Consider the following 22,898-nt stretch of genomic DNA (forward strand, 5'->3'; position numbering starts at 1 on the left):
AACCAATACTAAATAGTTGAAGTGTCATTAATACATGTGATTTGAGAATTTAGTTCACGTAACAGCAAGACTACACCTCCTCTCTTTTCTAAGGAATCTCAGATGCATTTAAAACACGGGCCTCTGAAGCTACTTACTACTGCCATAAATAAATGCCAACTATTGTATAATTTAATTACGATGGTGCAATATATAGGCTAACTACGATATGTGAATAGTAATGAGTAAGAATGATAGGAACAAAAGGAAACACGAGCGCTACGTGGCTGAGGGGGCGACTGGAATGAGGCAGGTCGCGATGGGCTAGAAAGTACAACACACAACAGGGCAAGATAAAAAATGGCAAGATAACAAAGGAAACATGGCCGAAGAGTAATACTTGATACATCGAAACAACAAAACTTACAGAAACAAGGACAAAAACACACGTTGCATCATCATACCCACCGTCAGCTCTTGTCGTCTAACCACGAGGCCGCATAGTCATCATCACGCTGTCCGTTAGAAAGCCTTGAGGCTGACCTCTTCAAACCCAAAGCTGAAGACGAGCTCGATGCTGACCCAGGTGGCTGGAACACTCCGTAAGAGCTGCGGCGATAACTGCGGCGACTCACTGAGCGGACGACTGGTGAGAATCCACCTCCACCTCCACCTCCAGTACCCGTACCCGTCCACTCATCATCGCGGCTAGCTTCGTCCTCACGCGGAGTCCCAGGCTCGGAAAAGTCGTCTGGCGCGGCGACAACCAGCAGACTAGGATCTCCGGTGGGCAGGAGACTACCTTGCTCAATTGCTTTGCGCTGGATGGGCGAGGCTTGGCGCAGGGACTGGCGTGAGGAGGCACGGCTGAGAGAGGCAGCAACCGAGATAGAACTGACACTAGCAGTACTCGGGCTGCGACGCAGGGGAAGCGGAGATGGAATGCGCGAAACTGGGCTTTGGGTGCTTATGGTAGTAGAAGCAGGCAATGAAGACTGGGCTGTGATAGTTCCAGTCGAAGGTGTGGACTGTGAAATGGCAGGAGTCGACAGCGGGGTAGCCAAAGAATTCCGCTTCATGACAGGCAGCGAAGTCACCCTGTTGCCTTTCTCCGGTGGCGGAAGTGGTGTTCCAATAGGAGGAAGTGGTTGACCTCGACCCATGGGCTGTGACAGATCAATAGCTGGAGAATCAGAAGCAGCAGTAGCAGTAGTTGATGAATTAGACTCTTTTCTCCGAGCAAGAGCATTTATGCCCCAGTTTCGGGCATATGCAGCAGCAGAGCTCATAGCGGCGAGGGTGTTGCGTTTAGTGATATTAGGTGTTGGGGAACTTTCGCGATCAAGAAAACTAGTAGAAGGCAAAGAAGCCTCGGGGAGCTCCGATATACTACCAGTCTTCCCGTTGTACGAGTAGCGTGAGTCAGGGCGTGAAGCACGAAAAGGCACAGCTGAGACAGGGGTAGCGCCATTGCCGATATTGCTATCAACGCCGCTGTTTTCGTTGTCATTGCCATCATTACTAACACCAGCGGGCGTGCTTTCTAGGCTCGCGCTGCTGTTATTATTGCGGCTGTAATTATCATGGGCCGAATTACTGCGACTATTTCGTACATTATTCCCATTTGCAGAACTGATGCTGCTGCCAGAGCTGTTTGCGAGGAACGCCGCTGTCTTGCTTAAGAACGACCCTGCCTGAGACTTTACAGAGTTAACGGTGTTTGCCCTTCCAAGCTTAAGGCCAGACGTGGAGCTATTCCCGTCAGAATCCATCGATGAGACGGTTCCTCTACGGCCGCCGTATGGAGTGGGTTCAGTCTCTAGCTCGATTTCTTCTGGAAAAACAGGTGGCGTCATCTTGGATGAAACTGCCGCCTTTGTAGCTAGTGCGGAGTTTGCAGAAAGGTTGAACCTAGTTGGAGAGGCCCGATCAACTTCAGTATCAGAAAGGGCCTCTGAATTATCATTTTTCGCCGGTGTTGCAAGGCTCTTGGACTGGGCAGGGGATTGGTTAGAGGAGCTCTGGGAGAACTCCACGACCTGTGATGGGCGACTGGGTGTATTTTGCTGAGATTCGAGATGTTGTTGGGTCCTATCCGCGGGAGACTTATAAGATGGGGGTGTCTGAGTCGACAATATCTTATGAGGTATCGATGGCTTAGGAGGTGTTTGCAAAGCCGCAGCAAGATTCTCATTGCTAGCTTGAGGAGAGATTGAAAGGGAATTAGCGGTCTGCTTAAAATCCACAGAAGATGAAGCTGCAGTCTCCAAGCCGTTGCCATCCGCTCCGGTCTCAGTCCAAGCTTTCCGCTTGTGCATGGTTGTATTTTCAGAGTTGGAAAAGCTGTGACTTTTCTCCATAGTCGGGATCACTTCGGTCTTTAGTGCAATATCAGGCAAAGGCGTGTCATCCTCTGTGTCGGCCTTGACATCAACCTTAGCGTCCATCTTAATATCAGTTTCTTGGGTATCTGTACCGCCAGCAGCCACAAACTCATTGCCTTCAAATACGCCGCCGCGCCATTTCTTGTCTTCGGTACGAAAGAATGGCACATCATCCCAGAAAGGCTGGACTAAAGACTCAGCCACAACCTCTTTGATGCGGTTTTCAATCTGCCGCAAAATCACTGTATATGTGATTTGACGCGAGCTAACAATGGGCTCTACAACCATTTCCATCTTGGGCAGCTGTGCAAATGAGAACCATAGGCGGTTGCTTGGTGGGGGCTTGACTCGGAGAAGCATGTGTCCTTCAATGCGCTTTACCGTCACAGAGAGCATAAGATCGACCTCACGAGCCTTGAAGCGAGCTCCTAGATCAAGTCGAGCTGTGGCTGCAACTTCCATTCGAAAGTTCCCAGTGTATTTAATGTCGGTTTCCGCTAAAAACTCCCCGTCAACTGTCATCTCACGCAGCTTCGGGTTTGTGATAAAAGGAGGCCCTTGGCCTGTATCAATTTTGCGGATAGCAATGTTAGTCAGGAAGGATGGGACTTTAACACGTGAGATCTTCTTCATAAGAAGACCCCGTATATAGTCCTGTATATCTTCCGTTTTATAGATGCCAAGAAATATGCGGCCCAGGAAGGCATTGAGCCAGCGTGTCTGCAGATGATCTTCAGAAGAATGAAGCTTCTGGACTAGTGATATTACATCCTTGACCTCGAATTGCTGTGGGGGTGGTGGCATATCTTTTGAAGCATCTCTAAACGTGTGCTCCTGGTTGCGGAGCAGGGAAAAGTAAAAGTCCTCTTTTGCACTGCAGTTTTCTGAAAATAGATAAAAGGGCTTTGTAGGTTGGGCGTCAGCCGCCACGAGGTCTGCGCTGTCCTTGCGTCGAGACAGGCAAATAGCGTTCTTCTTTATATAAAGCTCGCCTTCCGGTGTAACTCCACCGCCTGAATAGATGGAAATTTCGTGGTGGGCAAGAGAAATTACATGCCGGACTTCAAGCTGTTCCTCGTCATCGAATAGCATGAGATGGCCGTGGCTAATAAAAGAAGGAAGGTTAGTTATTGCAGCAATTGGACAGTTGCTTGTCTTTCGACATGTGATTTATCGCACCGTAGAACAATGAAGAATATATTTCCGGTTTTTCTTGACCATGAGCTCGACGTCCCCGAGTCAGATTCCTTGGGCGTGGTCTTGCGCTCAAAAAGGCTCTTATACATGGTCTGGTAGACACTTTGGCTGGGAGCAGCAACTGTAGTCGAGCCAGCGGGTGTGGTGCGCTCGATAGGCTTCGCGTTGATTCCCATGGGGGTGTATTCACGACATACAGCGAAGTAGCCGGAGGCCATGTCATCTTCGTTGGTGCGGCGCGCTGAAGAAGCTGGCCCGGAGGCAGCAGCAGCGGCGGCTTCATGGGCCCTTTTTTCGGTCTGGAGAAGACTGACGTCATCCCCGGGTTGTATCAAATCGTCATCGGTGTCAACATCGGAATTGCCACCATCCGGACGGCCCGTTTCGTAGTAAGGAAGGGTCAAGTGAGCGTGCAGCAGCCCAGCGAGCAGGACGAGGGGAAGTAGGGTCAAGCCGCCGAGCACATAGGCAAAGAGGAAGCTCGCCCAAGGCATATTGGGAGGAAGCGTCGAAGGTGTGCAACAATGGATATAGAGAGTGAAGAAAAAAGAAAAGAAAAAGAGTTCTCCAGCACCACTGAATCCGCAGGCCAATGTTTCCAAGGCCTGCCCTTGTCCAGTTGCTTGTCTGGCTTACTCTGTCTGATTTCAGGGGCGTCGACAAGGATGAAAATAACAGCAATCAAGTCACTCACACTCAATCGGCCAGTTAGTCAGTGCTTCATTAGAGAGCACCGTTTTTGGTGTAGCACATTTGCAAGACTCCAAGCGAAAATGCAAAGCATGAAAAAACAGTCAGAAACAGCGGCAGCAGCAACGGTGGTTTTTAACAAACTAGAGATAGAGTGAGAACGAAAGACAAGAAAAATAGCTGAGGAGATGGGGGATATAAACACAAGTGTAGCACCCTCTCACAGATGAAATAATCGGCATCCAGATACCTCACCCAAAGCTTCATTTCTCAAATCGTTCCAAGTATTCTTTCCAGCTTCCAGGGTTCTTGTGTTTAGGGTTAAGGGGTGGTTTGCTCTTTGCGATAAGATAACCCTAGTATCTAGTGGCGGAGGTTTCTGTATACACGGACTACTCTTTTCACATGTCTGAAGTTCCCGTTACGATGTTTGATAGTACTTGTCAAGCTATCAGATGTTTAGCCATGAGAGATCGGAGGTAGAGAGTGGAGAAGAGCAAGAGGAGAGGACAATGATACTCGGCTTGCATGTCGTGCAAAGTAGCAAACGACGATCTATATATAAGTACCATGTGTGTGCACTTGTTCTTTAGCCATCTGTACACTTTTCAACATCACGGAACTGTCTGTTCTGGAGCAACCCTGGTTAGGCTTTTCTCTATAAGCCACACAGCTTGTTGTTGTTGTTGCACTATCGGGAGAAGGCAGCCTAATCCCTCTCCCCTAGCAACTAGACGCCATGGGTCTGCGTACATTTGCTTTTGGAGCTTAGTCGCGCGACGTGAGTCAAGGCTGCAATTCGGGGCCTAGGGAATGGCTCAAGAAGCTCCCGCTGGTCCGTCCGAGCTTCTTTCCCATCGGAATGCAAGTGCAACTATCTAGCAGGTAGTACGAGCCTGCCAAGTCATGCCTGCAGCCGAGAGGTCCACTTGAGTTTATAGGAAGAGGAAGAGAGGGGAGAAGTGACAAAAGAAAGTAGGTGAATTGGACACCTGGTAACAGAGGGACATAAAATGCGTCCAACATTATCATAACAATATCTAAAATGGCCCTGCGATGAGAAAGGCAGTGCAGAGTGAGTGCTAGCCTCCCGCAAATGGGAGGGTAAATAGAGGGGTGGATAGCGTGCAGGGAGGAAGCAAGACAAGCATGAGCAGCACCAAAAAAGGGCCGATGTTGATTCAGACAAGCGAGCAAGAGGTTAAAGTAGAGAGCCTTGAGACGCGGTCGGGTCAGCAGACATGGTATGCCGTGTTGGCTTTGGCTTGAATTTAAGACCCACTATTATTTGATTTTGTCCTCTGTGTTTCCAGCCCTATCTATTAGTTGCCAGCTGCTACCCACTAGGACTTGGAGAAGTTAGTTTAAGACCTTTGTTCATTTCCTAGCCAGCCAATTGAAAGCTAGCAAAAGAGGGAAATGACGAATTCACGGGAGAGCGCAACGAGGCTGAAAGTGTGTAAGGCAGGAACAAGAGAAGATGAAGAGAAAGGGAAAGAGCAAGAGGAAAAACGGATAATAGTGAGAAGGCTGGAAAACTTTCTCCACGGCTTTTGATTCCTCCTCCTGCACAAGGTTTCCAACCAGCTCCTAATCAGTGAGCGCATCATCCACTATCTCGCTGCGTTGTCACCGATCTTATCTCCTCATTGCTGTTTTGATTTGGAAAATCCGTCAAATCAACGGCAAATACAGTTATCCTGTGACTGGCGAACAGCCAGCCCGAAAATTCGGCCAAGGCCAAAACCAAGGCCAAAAGGGCAAGTCAGAGGTTTGGTCCTCAGGCCCAGACAGTCGTTGCTCCTCTCCCTGTAGAAAGAGAGAGAAACAGTCAACTAATACTACTGCTAAGCCTAAAGGCTCGAAGCCTATACCCTCGGCTCTATTCCTTCTTTGGAGTTCCCTCTGTCCTCCGATTCCCTGGCTTTTGCTTGGTATTTGCTTGCTTTGCCTACATAAAGTTGTTTTTGTTTTCTTGTGAGTATAACTCGCTCAGTTCTTTGTTTTCCTAGTCTGGGCGATTTCACATGTTATCGTTGTGACTTGCAGTCTTCTTCTTCTTCTTTTCTTCACCTTTTCTCATCGTGCTTACTCCTGCCCTTCTTCTCACCGCTGCTCCCATATATAATAGTGCCCGCCACAGACCTTATCCTGTTCTCATTTTACTTGGCCTGCTTGCTAATAGCTGTTTTTCAAATTTCAGCCCAAGTCTTGCTGCTGGCAGGACCTTCAACTCAACCTCTCTGCCTGAGCTCTAATCTAGGCATTGTGTGTGCCTATCTTTGCCTGTGGCGCCTGCACTTGGGTCGCTGTTGGGCCGAAGCTTTTCTTTGCTTTCCCCTCATTGAATGCAACAACGACCCTGCACACTGCATCGGTAGTTATTACTACCTACCACCTCTTCTATTTGCTGCCGCCGTGCTTGTTCTAGAACGACAAGTCTTTTTTCTTTCTCCTCGAAGAATCAGGGCCCCTCTCGCGCTGTCACCGTGATCTTTTTCTCTTTTCTTTATATACCGACAAGATACACCCATCTTCACTACGCTCATCCCTCCTTCGCACACGCGCAGTCGCGAATTCCAGTACTACTGCTACTTACCACAAAAAATCCCACGATAATAACAACCCTGGCAAATATCGACTCCAATTTTTTAGCATCCTTTGCTTGTCATTCTCGTCACATCCTTCCTTGAAAAAGAAAAAAAAATCGACAAAAAGACACCACTCTTTGGTTATCCACCACACCCATTATTTTATAAGAACTGCCCCAGAAAATGGCTGCTTTTAGCACTCCTTGTCCTCCCCCATTTGTCTTTCCTCTAGCACCCCATCTACAGCCTTCCGAGTCTAAAAGCGAAACCCCCTCACAAGTCCAATTACGCCTACCGACGCAGTCTTCATCATCCTTGGCCTATACAACCATGAGCGCCGTCATCAGCGCCTCTAATATGAGTCTTTATGCTGCTCTACGCCATATGGAGGCTCAGAACCAGGCTGTTCGAGAGGCCTGGGAGTCTGAACGGAAATACCTGGAAGCCAACCGTGCTCGTGCCGAGGAAGTATATATGGAGGAACGAAACATCATGGACGAGGCCGTCAACCTGATGGAAACAGAACGAGACCAGCTGCTTGAAGAGATCTATAAGCTGCGGAATAATGTACGGCACCTAGAGAGCGAAAATGGCGTCCTGCGTCAAAGGCTTGGCTTGGACTCATCAATATCATTACTAATGGATGGAAATAACCACCCTGTTGGACTTAGAGGCGGCGCAGACAGCTCGGATTCAATATTGCTCTCGCCTTTGAAGCCTGCTACGGACGATGCTAGCCTAGTCTCGCAGTCGCAGTTACAGCCGCACCCACAACTACGCACCACTTCGGCCCTCCTGTCTCCTGCCCCAGTCCAAGGCCCAGTTGCGCCTATGGACTTTTTGGCGACAAAACGGTCATCGGTTCCCACAATCGATATCCACGAGATTCACCCTGAGCTCGAAGGCATTCCAATCAAGGCAACGGCAATAAAATCGCCTACTTTTACGGATATAGAGCCTGCCCCTCTTCCAGCAGAAACGTGTATTAAGCCCTTCATGCTTGAAACCCCAGCAGAAGACGGTAGCCACACCGATCCAGATCTGGATGGAGACCAAGATGTTGATACTGAAGCCAGCACGCTCAAGTCACCATCCAGCGATCGCATGCTTCCACACCACGGCGGCGGCGTCCCTCCCGAAGACACATTGCAGATGCTGGCTGTTCACGAAAGTGTTAGACTCAAGATTCATGCTGGCCACACCCCCAACCACTCGCTATCGAAATTTCCTAGTTTCACAGCCGCTACATGTTCCACTACGGGCGCAAACACTATGAATGGTCCGACTCCAAACCACTGTTATGAGACTCCAGCTGCTCTTGGGAATCCAACAGTGTTTGATGTTAGTCACACATATCAACCAAGGGTAGATGCATGCGAAGGAAAAGATGAGGAGGGTAAACAGAATCTGTTGCTGGACCAACAAAGTGGGCCAAGTTGTTGTCCCCAATTTCCTGTCTCCCAAACCGACTCGTATCTTTCTGGTGACAATTCTAAAGCTATCAACAATGCTTCCCAGGACCCCGTGCTGGCTGCGACACGCCACACTATTGCGGATGCCGAAGACTTTGAGGGTACGCTGATGCCACCCAAGCACGACCAACCATTAACAGGTCCATTGATGATAACAAACATCCCGGCGAAAGACGAAATCTTTTTAGCCAAGCTATCGGAGAAACTGGAAGCTGTCAAAATCAGCCGTGAAGCAAGTCCAGAGAGCTTAGCACACAGTGAAAATGACGATCAAAGCCAGTTCGCACCACCGCCACTGCCAGTGCCTGTGGCAGAAGCAGAAAAAGACGCAGCAATAGAGGAAAACACAGAGGCAGGCGCAGAACCAGAGTCAAAAATACCAAAATCAGACAAATGGGAATATGGTGCAGGTAGCAGAGAGATATCCAAGCGGCCACGGGCAGTGGCTGACCTTGTTGATGAGGACGGTGATGATGAGCCGGATATTCCCTTACGATTCAAGAAAACAACCAACTTCGGATTACCCATGGGCCAGTCCTGCTGAGTGCGGGGTTCTCTCTTCTCCGACTGGAGATAGGTTTGTTTCTCCGAGTGCGTTGTTGGGCATCGTTTATGTGTTTTTTTGGAGTATTTTCTTCATCTTTCTGTTGGAGCTTCAAGTGTTGGGAATACAGGCCCAACCCAGGCTGGGCCAAGTGGCCCCGGCTTGTTCTTTGCTGATTCTCTTTTGTCATTCTTCTTCTTCCCTGCTAGAGTGCCTTAGTTATTTTGCGTCTCCCTTGATGTATTATGATATCTCTTTCTGTTTACGTATTATATTCATGCCCTACTATCCTTTTTACGTCTGTTCTTTTTCCGGACCTGGCCAGTCCTGTTTGTGATTAAGTTGATTAATCTATGCTTACTTAACTCAATATCCGCCACCCATTCTTCAAGGCTTCCTGTCTTCTTCAATCTCAGGCCCGGTTAAACCGACACCGCCGACACCGAAGAATACGACATTGTCTACATTCGTAGATGTACATGGGCAACCGGTCGCCACAATCCTCGCAATTGCGTGAGCCACCCAGTGTATTCCAGTGTACGTGGTCACAGACATGGTTATGTCGTAAAATACGTTGCATGTTAGCAACAGCTAATGGGCGGTTTTGTTGGTTTACGCCCCCCCGATCCACCACGGCCTCGGCACGAGCGATAAGCCGTCTTTCTTCCCATTGTGGACACTGACATTTTTTCCACTCCACCCCACACACATAGCAGAACTGAAAAGAGCAACGGCAGGCTAGATGCGTTCAAAAAGTTAGCCAAAGAGTTGTACTCTTCCATTTGCCCTTGACAAAACCTAGTTTCCCTCTAACCGACAAAGACTCACTAATGTGATGACAGCCTATTCTCAACTCAACCACTTGTCGACATTTTCGACACTCCTGCCACCCATTTTCCCGCGCTAATTCTCGTACTGCCAAGGTTGCCTCATCCGGTGGGCAATCCTCCCCAATATGTTCACGGCCTTTGCAACGAACACACGTACGGCGCGAGCAGGTTGGGCACCCAACTATGTCCACGATCCGTCCCTTTACCGCCGCGGGGTTGCACGGGATGAATGATCCACACCGGGGCTGATAGCAGTGAACCCTCTCGCCGGGCGGTGTACCAAACTCGATCGCCTTGGCATTATATATCGTCATGAGGCGCTCATTTAGAAATCGGTTGTGTGTAATGGGTATATTGTTTTTGCAGCAACGCGGGGGGAATAGGGACTCATCGCGAAACGATGCTTTGAAGAGGTCACGCATACAAGAACGGCAATATGCGTGGTTGCATCCCATATAAAGCAGCCAATCTGGCGGCAATTCTGTCAGGCATATGAAGCACCTGTCTCTCGGGGCGCTAGTAGAGATATCCTGAAGCGCGTACTCCTCATCGCAAACTGAGTCGTCATCGTTTTCTTGGGTCTGAGTCAAGTCCTCATTGCCTAGTGTATCTTTAGTGGACGTGGCAGACGTGAGCTCTGCATCGGAATCATCAGTATCTTCCACATCGCCAAATCCACTCGCGCCAACAACTCCATTGCCCTTAGTCTTAGACAGCTCTAATGCAAGCCAGCGATCGCGGGATTCGTGTTTCTCCTCTCGTTGGTACTTTCTAATCAGCTTCGCATCACTCTCAGCAGCTTGGCTAGCGCTCCTGGCTAAGGCTTGGTCGCTCAAAAGCTGTTGAGCTTGCTGGAGCTCGGCGAGCACGCACTCATAGATTGTGACGTCATTAGTGACGTCTTGGGAATAAGATTCGGGATGGTCTGTGCCGCATGGGTCAATTGAGTCAGCATCTATTTTCATCGCAGCCAAGTTCTCAAGAAGTATATCAATGATGACTCGCGAAGACTCGGAGTCATGGTCTGGAAGACTAAGCATTGCGGGTTAGGGTTAGTATATGAAAAAGCCTAGATGTTTGGGATCACGTTGTTCATCGTCTGTAAGTCACAGGTTCAAAGAAGAGTCTGCCTTACGCCATCTTCCCGGGCCCATTGACGCCCTTATACTAATATGGGTTGGCGGGCCGCTTTAGTGCTTCATCTGAAGCCGTTCTCAAGCCTCTACTCACCAAGACTTCGGATGGATGCCGGAAGCCCATGAGATGAATTAGCCACTGCACACAACACTAAACGGCTAAAAGGCAAACATTCTAGATATTACTACAAAGGCTGTTGCTTTTTGCCATGTCTCTGTGTCGTAAGCTAACGGGCGATGCTTGACGTTTGCCCTGAATTGCTTCCTAGAAAATCAATTTCCTAAACTAAAGCAAAAGCCCTGCAGTTATCATGTAGTTTTTCCCGCTCTTTAAGCATGAAAGCATGACAACCCCCACTCTATATCATGATATTTATTCCCTGCTCTTTTCTCTCGCCCTGTTTTTTTTTTTTATTTCTCTCGTTGCTTGCTTGATTCCTTATTATTCCTTGTCTTCCTCCCAACTTCGTCCTTCAGCTCTGCTTCCTCTTGATTCATGCTATTGTAGTTCTAGCGTTCCTTTCTCCCCTCCTAAACCACCACAAACCCAAGACAAGACCAAAGGACAGCAAAGCCGGAAGACGAGGCGGACGAGCGAATGCCACCTAATCTGGGCTGGGTCTAGTCTGGGTCAGCTCAAGATTACATTGCATTGAAACTCGGAGTCTTGGGGTTCTTGGGCTCTTGGGGCAGCGGGCCTTAGAATAACTCCTGGTAGGCTTATTTCCGCCTCTCCCCTTAGCCCTTCGATTAACCGCAAGAAGGGCCGATCACTGGATGCAGAATCCGTAAAGAAGCCCAGAGGGAAAAGACCTCGGTCAAACAAGGTCGTCAGGTGGTTTAGTCGCAAGTCAGCTAGTAAGTTACTAAGGTGTGGCCAGTAACCAGCAGCCAATGTCTGGATTGAGGGGAAAGAAGGAATAGGGGTGGGGGTCCTATTTTCTGGGAGGGGGGGTGCAGGTGGACTCCGGCATAGTTTCATGTCCGCTTTCCAACAGGGTCTTCGTTCTTTAGCAAGAAGACGAAGCCCAGCCAGGCCCAGACCCAGGTCCAAGGCAGGAAATTCGGCTCCGAAAATGAAATCTATTCTCTGGTTGGCTTGTTGTCAGATCAGGAATTTTATGCAAGTTTTCTGTTGCTTCCTCTCTCCTTATACCGCACAACATGTGAAGGAGAAAATTTTCAAACATACATGAGGACAGAGACAAGGCGTAACTCGCTGGACAAGAGGCACAAGACATGAAAAAGAGCAGGATGGCAATTACAGCCCCAACCTTGGATCGGAAGATTGCAAAGCTTCCTTTGGTGATTTGTCAAACAGCCGGTCTTATTTTGTTGGGTGCAGGAATTTGAGCAAAAACATGGTGAAATAAAAAAAGACTTGGGGGGGGTTCTATCTGGAGGAAGGCTCACTCCTCGAGTTTCGCTTGATCTTATCTTAGGAAAGGATGAGTGCAGCGCAAGGAAAGAGCGCGCTTTTTTGTTATTCCGTGGCTGCCAAGACGGGAGGGAGTATGTGGGCAATTAGTCATCCATGTAGTCTTCAGTGACGTAGGCACTTTCTGTTTAATAGCAGCACATAAAACATAGCAAGCAGCAGCAGCAGCAGCAGCGAAGTGAGGAACAGCAGCACCAACAACATCGACAAATCCACAAAATAAAATTAGGTTAATAATGTAAAGCGGACGGCAGTGTGTTAGTCGTGTGTTGTTGCATGGTTGTGGGAAGTGCTGTGTGCGAGTGCGAGTGCGAGGCAAGAAGACCGCGTGTGTATGTGTGGCTGCATATGTAAGTCTCACATGCTGTAAAGCTTAGTCTGGCTGAGGCTTTACCTGATCGGCATGTCATCCGGGGAACACGCACGTTATATGATTCATTTGCATGTAAGTAGGTAGGGGAAGCCAAAGTAACTATGCAATCAATCACCTGTATGGTACGCACGCGTTCCCTCTCTGCTATCTTATGGCTGTAGGGCTGCTCTGCTGAAAGCTATGACCAAGATCGGCCTAGGAATGATAGTTGTCGACGAGACTGGTGACAAGAAGTTGTCATAGAAGGCCCAGTTCTATTTTTTTTAGTATCAGACATGCTACGTAATAATAGTTCCCAACAATATTATCGCTTACCTCTTGCCGGGCGAGCTTCGGATACCAATTAAAACAATAAATCCAAAAAGAAGTACCATACCAGTAGCTCGTCTGGTATTAGCATCGAAATCATCCGTAGCTGTGTGCTATGTGGTAGAGACATCTCATTCAAAATAAGAGAAAAAGCCCAAGTAGGTCTCGCCCTTTATCGTTACTATCCCACCAGGCATACAAACATTTTCATGCTTGGCAATGACAATCTTCTTGGCTTTGCTCTTGGCCACCGCTTCGGAATTCCAGATGGGCCTTGCTTCCATGCGGTGACTGTCATTCAGGCCCTGTAACAATCCCGTCCGCAACAGGGCTTATGTGCCCTAGATGTGGCCATAGACAGACACATCAATCTTTAGCAAACACGAATCCTGCTTGCAATTAGTACAGTTGATTGCCAAGCCTACGGAAAAGCAGGTGGTTGCTGTCTGGCCTGGACTGTGCTTTTTTTTTATTCCTAAATCTGAGCACGTTGGCCTTTCTCCCGCTCCTGTTTCGCTCACCTGGCAATGCCTCGCAAGCCCTTTCTTTTCCATCCGCTGCTCTTGGCTTGGGCCAAGAAGACTTGGCAAGTTTTTTTGCTCTTTTGCTTGCGTTCTTGCGTGCTTATCACACTATGAAAACGTCCTTGCCCTCTCTATTTTTTGCCATCACCTTATGCTGTTGCGGCGTGCTTGCAGAAGGGCCGTAGCCATTTTTTTTCCTCATTCAATAGCCTGTTTTTACAGAGGCTTATTGCATGTTTTACTCACGTTCATGAGCAAGCCGTGCTTTTCTTGTTAGTGATTTTGTTTGCAGGCCGTAGCAACATTAATCGCCCAGACCTGGCGTGTTGTATCCACCCCTACGTATATAGCAACAAAGCGGGCTTATAGATAGAAATAAGACACAAAGCTTCCGCACCAGTCGCAGAGAGCCCCATTAGATCTGGTAATGCCAACCCTTTTTGCGCTGAATCCCAAGATTGATAGGAGGAGCTAGTTCGGGGTCATTTGAGAAACTTGGAGGGGCAGGAAAACAATGAGAACGAAAAGAAAAGAGCAGCAGAGTAAAAAGAAAGAAAGAGAAAGCATGACATAAACTCGGCCGGGATTAAATCAGAAGGAGGCAAAAAGAGAAGAAAAAAAGCACAACGATAAGGTAGGCTACTATCATCGGCCTCGGCTTCGAGGGCAAGCTGTGTGAATAGAGGGAAAAAAAAAAAAAAAAAAAAGAAAAAAAAAACTTCATCGGTGGCAACTACGACGAAGCTAGTGTTAATCATTCTATTCGTTGTCCGCATCCATTTAAGGGTTCTGACGTAAATTAGGGTCTGCATGAGAACCAGGGAAAAATCGATCCTCATGAGCCAGATTAGATGGGGTTTTTTCCTGCTTGGAAAAAGTTCATCTAAATTCTCTAAAAATACCCTCGGTAGGCTAAAGTCTGGCCAATGGAGAGAGCATGGGACGTCCACTAGAATGTAATGGGCAACTAGCTTCTTGGCATGTTGTTTTCGCGAGACATCTACGTAGAAGTGACCTACAATACGTGGATTAGCGACAGGAAAGCAGTACCAACCCGGCATAACCATAGACGATTATTCAAAAGGGCATAGCAAACAAGGCTAAACCAAGACCAAGTGCCAAGAAAGCGAAGCAAAACAAGCAGAGGAAGGAGTGGATGTTGAACATCAAAGGTCTCTTGTTGCTGTCTGAGTCGCTTTCCTTTTTCTCTGTCATCCTCTACTCTATGCCTGTGTTCTACGTTTTACGGATGCAATTTCTTGGCTGGGACTTTCTTCTTGGCTGCCAAGAACTACGGCATGTAAAGGGTAAAACGGAGGCGGAGGCAAGTTGCACAGAGGAAAAACAGGCGGTTATACAGTAGACAACGCGCGGCGGCAATGCTGGGGAGCAGAGAGAGGGAATCTCCGTTACTTCTCCTCCTTCCCTTGCCTTCCCTTTCTCTATCGACGTACGTGTGTATGTCTCTCTCTCGCTCTTTCTTACAGACAAGACAGGAAAATATCTTGGCATTGCGGTTGCAGTGGTAGCAATCGTGGCACTGCCGGTATGCGTGTCTACGACTTCCCTGGTGCCAAGAAGAAAGAGAAAGCCCCAAAGGACCGGCATATGTTTGGTGTTTGGATTGTTGTTCAGTCTCTTACAAGACTTTGTGTACTGTATTGGGCCTTGGCAGAGTCTGAAGAGCCTAAGCAAGAGAAAGGAGGGAGAGGAGGGGGGAGGGGGGGGGAGGTGGAAAGCGGGCTTGGGAGAGAATAGAGTTGCCGACGGTGACAAATTGGGCATTTTCTTTCTCATCTTCTTTCTGTTGGAATGTAGCTCGACTGCCGGCCCGGCGAGACTGGCGGATGGCCCTGACTGACAAGGCTCCCTGGGGGAGGCTTTGGTGGGCTTGGCACAAGGCAAAGCTGGCGTAGAGTAGAGTGCGGAGGGTAAAGTGAGAGTAAGATAATCGGCCAAGGCCGCCTGGATGATCATCGGGCCCTAGAATGGGGCTGGCGTGTATAAGTCAAGCAGCCACTTGGGTTACGTGCTGGCATACAAAAGCCAAAACGGCCGACTTGGCCGAAGATTTTGGAGCAGACAAGGCGGAAGAGCTGACGAGCAGGCCAAGCGCTATGCTCTGGGCCGACACACGGGGGGGGGGGGGGGGGGGGTTAGAGGGGTGTTTTTTCTGATTACTTGGTATCTCTTTTGGCTCTTTCCTTTTCTTTCTTTCTTTTTTTTTCCTCTTTCCTTTTTCTGCCGAATTTATTGTCAATTTACCGACTCATTGAGATGTGCAGACAGAACTCACTTGTGTAGTAACCCATGCAAATGCGAGCAGGTACCTGGTACTTTGGAGAACACCATCCGCACGCGGGCCCTGCCAAGTATGGGGTACCTTTTTCCTTTTTTTTTTTTTCCTTTCGGGCGTGGGCTGCTTTCTTTTGTGCTGTAGTTTTGTTTTCTCATAGCCTTTGTTGCCTCTTTCAATGACAATTTTCCTTTACAACTTATCAAACCCTTGATCGGATCTTGTCCATGTTTATTTGCACATTATATGGTTACTCCCTCCCCTTCCACCTTTCCTCACGGGGCACGCTGCCGTAGCCGCAATGGCTCACTTCTTTCTTCGCTCTTCTCTCTTTTCTCTTCTCTGTAGACCAGAAGTCAAGACGTTCGTCCGCTAAATAAATTCGCTTCCCTTGGTTCTAACCTGCCAAGTGCCTGGCCCTATCTTCCAGACTTGCCCCGGAGTTCTTTTTACCCAGGCTGCCACTAGCTTCTTTTTTAAGCAGGAGCACTCCCTCTCGATTTTGTCTTCTAGGTCATTGCCGTTTTCTTTCCTTCTCCCCATCCATCTTCTGTGTTCCCAATTCTTACATTCTAGTGCTCTGCTATACTATATAACCTCGACTCTTCCGCGACCAACACCCTGTCTGGTTTCTCGTGTCTGTTTGCTTGCTTGCTTGTCTTTCTGCAGCTGCAACTTCAACTGAAACTGCCCTTGCTCTTCTCACTCAACCTTTCAACTACAACGCACCCACGCATCTACGCATCTACGCACCTTTCAAGACACGATACAGTTCAGACTGCCGTGCTGGTCTTGGTTTATCCGTACCTCTCCCACTATTGCCCTGCCCTCCTATCGATCTTCCTGTATCTCTACATACTTCTCACACACTGCCCGTGCCTGGACTTCTCTGGGAATGAACCACCTGTTACCGCCGTTGTCTTCGACTCTCCTGCACTCAGTCCCCTTTCTGAGCCTACCACATAACGACTCTCTTACATTGCAGTGAGCGAACGGCCTTTGCTGCTCAGTATCCTCAACGCAACACCCCGCTTTGTCGCCAAGAGACACACCAAGCCTTTGCGATAAAATAGATTCGACAACTCGTTCATCTCAAGCAGTCGAAAAAAGGCGCAACCCACGCAGAACAGAATCCACTTTCACTGCTGCTCGCTTCCTCGCAATCTGCACCCCTCCAAGGAAGAAAAAAAAATTGACGCGGAAAACCGGCTCTCTTTTCCCACCCCTCGTCTCGTTATTTTCTCGCTTTTTCTGCCTTGTTTTCTCTATTTGGCCACGCCGTTGCCGGGCTTATCGCCGCATTTACACAAGCTGCCCACATTGCGTCCTCTGCTCGCGAGGCGACAACTTGATCGTTCAGCTTCCTTGCAAACGATACTCTTGCTCTGCATCCCACCCTGTCTTGGAGTTTCTCCAGACGAAAGCAAAAAAGAGAGAGAGCAGTTTACTGCGCTAAATCGAGGGCCACCCCCACTATCCTCATACTAGCCTCTCGAAGCCTCTCGAGTATTTTTCGACTTCCTCGACTTTCTCTTTACTCACTGTTGCATACGATCAACGACGCAGAAAGACCCGGAAACAACGTGCTGAACGTTTGAAATCCGCCTTCAGTGCTAATTTCTTATTTTTTTTCTCCTTTTCTTTTTTTTTCTATTCTTTCTGTTCCTTTTCTGTTCGAATTGTCGGCACAGGGCAATTCACACTGTGGTATTGCGTGTGTTTATATACAAACGCACAGTACGCATTGGCGCGCTTACTCATAGTGCGGCAAGTCTTTCGCAACTAGAGAACGCCGTGGTCCATCTCGTCGCCACAATGTCGGCAATTGACATTCCGCACAACGTCAGCGGGACAACGACAGCTGGTAAGTCCATCGTTGTGTTTCCTGTGTCCCTGTGTTTTTGGTACTGTTTTTTGGCGCTGGTTCGTGGTACAAATGTTGAATTATACTCGGGTCTAAGCGGTCGATGACGACATTGGAAGGGGAGACAAAGCTATCTTCTTACAATGCGTTTTGGACCATTCCTCTCTTGAGTGCTTATTTTTCGCATGCGACCGAGGAAAGGAAACAAAAGAGAGGAAAAAAGAGAAGTGCTGGAGAATTCAAGAGGTGTTGTGGCCGTATCGGGAGGACGGGATAGCTTACGAGCGGGATGAGTGCTGCTGCTCTACGGGGCTGTTATAGGACTTGTCACTGGATATGGCTTCAGATACAGCAAGTGGCTGCTATTTACAGCGCCCTTGCAGCCTACCCCCGCTGTAATGCTGACTACTCTGAATCCTTGTCCCCCTATGGCCTAGTTCAGCGTCGTTTAGGCCCTGTAGTCCTTTTTCTACAGCGCCAATTGCCATCCTCCAGGCCTACTTCGCTCAGCCCAGCAGCCTGTTGTGTTGTTACAGTCCACTCCAGCCCCCGCCAATACCATCTGCACTGCATTTTCTTCCTGCTCGTCTCTTTTTTCTTCTCGTCAAGTTCCCCCTACATAAAACTTCATGTCACATCTCATCCTTGCTGTTGCACCCATCCACTAACTCTATTTTTTTTTCCTGCTCTTATTTACAGACCACGAAGCCTCCGACTTCATCTTCCCCTACTCCCCCTCTTCTTCAGGCCAGTCCCCGCGGCTGACCCCTAATCTATATACCGATCTTCCACCGTCCATTGAAGAAACCTCGGAATCTGACGACGGCGGCCATTTTGGCACTAACTCAGGCGAGCTTGAACAGCATAGTTCCGCCACTTCCACCTCCACCACTGCTTCTCCATCTATTGTACAGCCGACTAAGAGTCAGCTGTCTCCATCGGTGCCGAAGCGGAACGGCCGTGGATCGGGAAGCTTTTCCTTTACACGTATGACCAGCATCTTCCGCAGGAATAACAACGCTTCTACACCAACAAAAGACTTGAGTGCTGCTGCTACACCGGCTGACCAGAGCCCTACTCGTCCCAAGTCTTCCTCTGGCAATCGTCGTTTCCTTCTGTCTAAATCTGGTGACGGCCAGTCACAGCGCTCTGTCACCCCCCCATCTCGTGATTCTGCCGATCTCGAGATGCGCATTCCCCTCCGCAGCGGCCAGGCCAACAGCAACGCTGCTTTGGCGCCGGCTCCGTCTGCCCATGCTAACGCTGCTGCCACCAGAACTCCATCTCCCACTCCCCAAGTCATGACTCCTGTGTCCACTTCGGCTCCATCTTCCACACCTACCATCATGCAACCGTCAGCGTCGCCGCCGGTAGCTAATGGCAAGCCCGTGGCTACCTCTGGAGGCAACATTTCGTTCCTTAGTCGGAGCAAGCGCTCGTCAACAGGACTTAGTCTCACCCGGGCCTTCAAAATCCCAGGAAAGAACAACAGCAATGGCAAGCTAGAGCCTGTGGGGGGCGACAAAAGCCGTGCTAACAGCTTCGATGCTAGCTCGCAGCGCGAGGCGGCTGCTATGAAGCAGCCAACAAACCCTGCTTGTGAACAGGAGCAGTGTGCTGATGAGCCTCACATGCGGCTGACCCGTTCGCCATGGGCCTTTATCCCCGAGACCGGCACCGGTGTCAAGGCGCGCCGCATGAGCTTGAGCCTGCCTGATGACTTCCTCGTGGTAACTACAGAGCTTATGGGCGACTATAGTTACGAGAGTCGACTGGGCCGCCGCGTCAACCACCTTGGAAAGGGCGCGACGTCGACAGTTGTCCGCATGATTCGCAGGGACACCAGCGAGTACGTGGCGGTCAAGGAGTTCCGAGCCAAGTCCAAGGCAGACACGCAGGAGCAATATGAGAAAAAGGTCAAGTCTGAATTCACCATTGCCAAGTCATTGCACCACCCTAACATTGTCGAGACACTTGCGCTGTGCACACACAAGGGCCGTTGGAACCATGTGATGGAGTACTGTGGAGCGGGCGATCTCTACTCGATTGTTGAGTCAGGCTGCCTTAAAAAGGCCGAGCGCGAAAAGGACCGGCAGTGTCTGTTCAAGCAGTTGGTGCAGGGCGTCAACTATCTGCATTCCAACGGCATTGCCCACCGTGACATCAAACTTGAAAACCTGCTCATTACGAACGACAGCAAGCTCAAGATTACCGATTTTGGCGTATCTGATGTATTCTCTGGCATCCATCCCGGCTTGCGTGAGGCTGGCGGTGTCTGTGGCAAGAACATGGGCGTTGCACGTCTGTGCCATCCCGGTATTTGCGGCAGTGAGCCATATATTGCCCCTGAGGTGTTAGCCAACAAGACCGACTACGACCCGCGGCCGCTGGACGTCTGGAGCTCAGCAGTGATTATGATCAATCTCATTTTTGGCTCAGGCCTGTGGACACGTGCTGAGGCTGGTCAGACGCACTACGATTCGTTGGTGCGTGGCTGGGTCAAGTTCGACGAGGCGTGTGCGGCTGGCACCAAGGATCGCGAGGCCGACTACCCGTTCTACAAGGCCTTTGACCTGTTTGTATTCCCGCCTGTGCTACGCCGTCTCCTCCTGCGTATGCTGCATCCAGACCCGGCTAAGCGCATTACCATGACTGAGGTGGTTAACCACCGCTGGATTCGTGGTATTGAGTGCTGCCAGGCTGACTCGTACGAAGACCCGGTACCTATTGACGTGTCCAAAGCCGGCACGCTGCGCAACACGCGCCTGATTGCCTGCCACAACCACCTCCCCCCCGCCAACACGCACAGCCATTTTATCGGCCGCACTGGACATTAGATGTTGTCTATGCTGTGCCGGAGCTGTGCGTGAAAGTTCTTGAACATCTGCACGAGGTTGGGATTAGCAGCCCCATGCTCATCCTCGTTATTTTTTGCTCTATACTTTTGGTCGTTTACTATGGTCTTTAATTGTCTTTTATGTATGTTTCTTGTTTCTTGTGTCTGTTTTCTTTTTTTTTTTTTTTTACCCTTCATGTTTTGCCATGTTCTCTCATATCATTGGTTGGCATCTTTTGAGTAGCGGTCTCTTGTTGTCTCTTGGCCTGGTTGGGGGTCTTGTTTCATCGCGGCTTGTAACAAAGTCTATTTGTTTGCGTGGGCGGAGTTTGGGTGTTTGTTCTTCTCTATATCGGAATCAAAATGGACCGGCAAGGAAAGGAAAGGGAATGAATGATTGACTGGTTGGCACGTGCGTGCAGGCTTGTTTCTTGCTTAGCTTTGAGATCGAATGTTTGAGTCAATGAAAGTTTGTGTTGTACGAAGAAAAAAAGAAAAAAGAAAGAAAAATAAGACTATAACGCAAATTATGTGACGTCATTGATTATGCAACTGCCTGTGATATATGCAGGTACCCAGGGCCATATTCATATTACTTGTCTATGGCTTCCCCTACAGCCCCCACCCAATCCTACTTGCGTTCTGCTTCTGCTACTCTCGCTTTTTTCCTAGCAGGCTTGAAAGTTCATCTAGCAAATCCAACGTCTCAGTCGGGCTTGCGATCCATGCTGTTGTAGCCACACTGCGTGCCTTGAAGTCGTTAGAACCGGCACTGAGAAACTGGTCGCCAACGTGCAGCGTGTTCTCAGGACGAATCATCGACCCAGCTGAGGCACGGAAGAACTTTTGCGCCACCGTAACGCCCCAGCTCTTGTCACCAATGTCGACAAACACGTCGCGACCACCATTGAAGGCACAGAATGGGATTTTGCGGCCAGGCGGCAGGCCCATGCTGCTAAGCTCCAACGTCTTTTGCACGACAAGCACCGTCTCCTCAAGCGACTCGCGCGGCAGACGAATGTGTGGTTCGCGCGGGATAATGCCGACTGCCAGGTCCTTGCGGATGATGGTAGCTGGTAAATTCATGCTGCGCACGCAGTCGGCCAGCGCCTCCTCGGCCGTGTTGAGAAGTGTGGTGATATCAGCTTCACTCCAGCGCGACATTTCGGCCGTCAGCCACTGGTAACGTGGAACGGGCTCAAGCAGGTGTTCAGAACCGAGTGACATTTTGAATAGGTAGTTGGCCTCTCCACCGACAATAACGACCGAGTTCTTTTGGGCATCAGTCAAATCGTGCGATGCTGCGATGGCTGTGAGCAATCCGTGGAGTCGAGTGTAGTAGCCCTCGGCCGTGGCATAACCGGCGGCTGTGACAATTCCGATCTTGACGTTACGCCGCAGCAGATCTAGTAGCCGTGGAATGATGGGCGAGTCAGGCTCAAGGCATTGGCCGTCCTCGTATAGCGTGACATCTCCGTCAAAGGTGGCTAGCTCGAGCGAGCCGTCTGTTACTGCCATGACCTGGGCGGAATTGAGAATCAGGCGAACATCGTTGAACGAGGGTGACACGTAGCGCCGTGACGAGATATATCGTACGCTGTCCTGGTATTTGAAGGCGGCCTCTAGTGGCAGCCTTGTGAAGAATGGCCCAGCTGTTGGTACGAGAAGATTGAGTTTGGACGGCAACGGATTCTGCGATAGACGGAAGGAGACTAGAGGGGACAGTGATGAGAGAAGTTAACATCAGATGGTTGCCTAGAGCTGGGTCTTAAGTGTACGCACTATCTTGGTCAATCATGCTCTCGACATCGCTCATTATCTCAGCATAGCGCCGATGGGCCTCGGTGGCCATGCGCTGAACGGCTCCATCTTCGCTGGAGATGATACCGGCGGGCTGTGAGTGCAGCACAAAAGGGACGGCAAGAAGTGCCTTGATCCATTCTAAGGAGAACGGGAAATTAGCAAAGCTCGGACACCATGTATAGAAGCATTTGGAGGATCTTACCGATGAGTTGATCTCGGCGGTGGCTCTTAAGAGCGTCTGCGAGATTAGTCAGCCAAACAAACGGTAAAGGAGGGGTAAAGGAAACAAAGCCCCGTTCGTCCCAGAGGCTGTGAGAGACTTACACTCAACACGATATCTAGTGGTCATTATTGATAAGAACAAATGTAATTGAAGGTGTAAGTTGGTGGGAAGAAGAGCCTGGAGGCAAAGAGCCTGTTGTTTGGGGATAAATATTGGGGACAATGAAGAGAGGGGGTGAGGGAGGGAGGGAGGGGTATCACAAATCGACGATGATTCGACAATGAGAGAAAGAAAAGATCAAAGGCCAAAAGAAGAAAAAAAAAGAAGAAAAACGGCAATATCACAAGGCAAGGTGCTTGGTACAAAGTGCGAAATCTTGAGAAACGAAGATTCAAGAAGGCAGAGCCAA

The 22,898-nt window shown here is 49.4% G+C and overlaps 5 protein-coding genes across 5 annotated transcripts; 2 read left to right on the plus strand and 3 right to left on the minus strand.

Annotated features, from left to right (window-relative positions):
* Nucleotides 1-449: 449 nt before the first annotated feature.
* Nucleotides 450-4,054, minus strand: HOO65_040445 (ph domain-containing protein; the record flags this gene model as incomplete). The annotated part of the gene is made up of 2 exons (XM_071002516.1): nt 450-3,468; nt 3,543-4,054. 2 exons carry the CDS (start codon nt 4,052-4,054, stop codon nt 450-452), a joined length of 3,531 nt encoding a protein of 1,176 aa, XP_070859288.1.
* A 3,117-nt stretch (nt 4,055-7,171) lies between these two features.
* Nucleotides 7,172-8,857, plus strand: HOO65_040446 (uncharacterized protein; the record flags this gene model as incomplete). The annotated part of the gene is made up of 1 exon (XM_071000661.1): nt 7,172-8,857. The coding sequence occupies one exon, from the start codon at nt 7,172-7,174 to the stop codon at nt 8,855-8,857; it is 1,686 nt and encodes a 561-aa protein (XP_070859289.1).
* Nucleotides 8,858-10,101: 1,244 nt separating this feature from the next.
* On the minus strand, nt 10,102-10,727 carry HOO65_040447 (uncharacterized protein; the record flags this gene model as incomplete). The annotated part of the gene is made up of 2 exons (XM_071003033.1): nt 10,102-10,168; nt 10,231-10,727. The coding sequence occupies 2 exons, from the start codon at nt 10,725-10,727 to the stop codon at nt 10,102-10,104; spliced, it is 564 nt and encodes a 187-aa protein (XP_070859290.1).
* Nucleotides 10,728-17,578: 6,851 nt separating this feature from the next.
* On the plus strand, nt 17,579-20,464 carry HOO65_040448 (Serine/threonine-protein kinase HAL4/SAT4; the record flags this gene model as incomplete). Its single annotated transcript, XM_071002570.1, has 2 exons — nt 17,579-17,627; nt 18,327-20,464. The coding sequence occupies 2 exons, from the start codon at nt 17,579-17,581 to the stop codon at nt 20,462-20,464; spliced, it is 2,187 nt and encodes a 728-aa protein (XP_070859291.1).
* Nucleotides 20,465-21,114: 650 nt separating this feature from the next.
* Nucleotides 21,115-22,615, minus strand: HOO65_040449 (IMP-specific 5'-nucleotidase 1; the record flags this gene model as incomplete). The annotated part of the gene is made up of 4 exons (XM_071002795.1): nt 21,115-22,175; nt 22,246-22,404; nt 22,469-22,504; nt 22,591-22,615. 4 exons carry the CDS (start codon nt 22,613-22,615, stop codon nt 21,115-21,117), a joined length of 1,281 nt encoding a protein of 426 aa, XP_070859292.1.
* Between the last annotated feature and the right edge of the window lie 283 nt (nt 22,616-22,898).

The sequence above is a fragment of the Ceratocystis lukuohia genome (assembly GCF_044167205.1).
Source record: "Ceratocystis lukuohia strain C4212 chromosome Unknown Supercontig4_pilon, whole genome shotgun sequence".
Lineage (NCBI taxonomy): Eukaryota > Fungi > Ascomycota > Sordariomycetes > Microascales > Ceratocystidaceae > Ceratocystis > Ceratocystis lukuohia.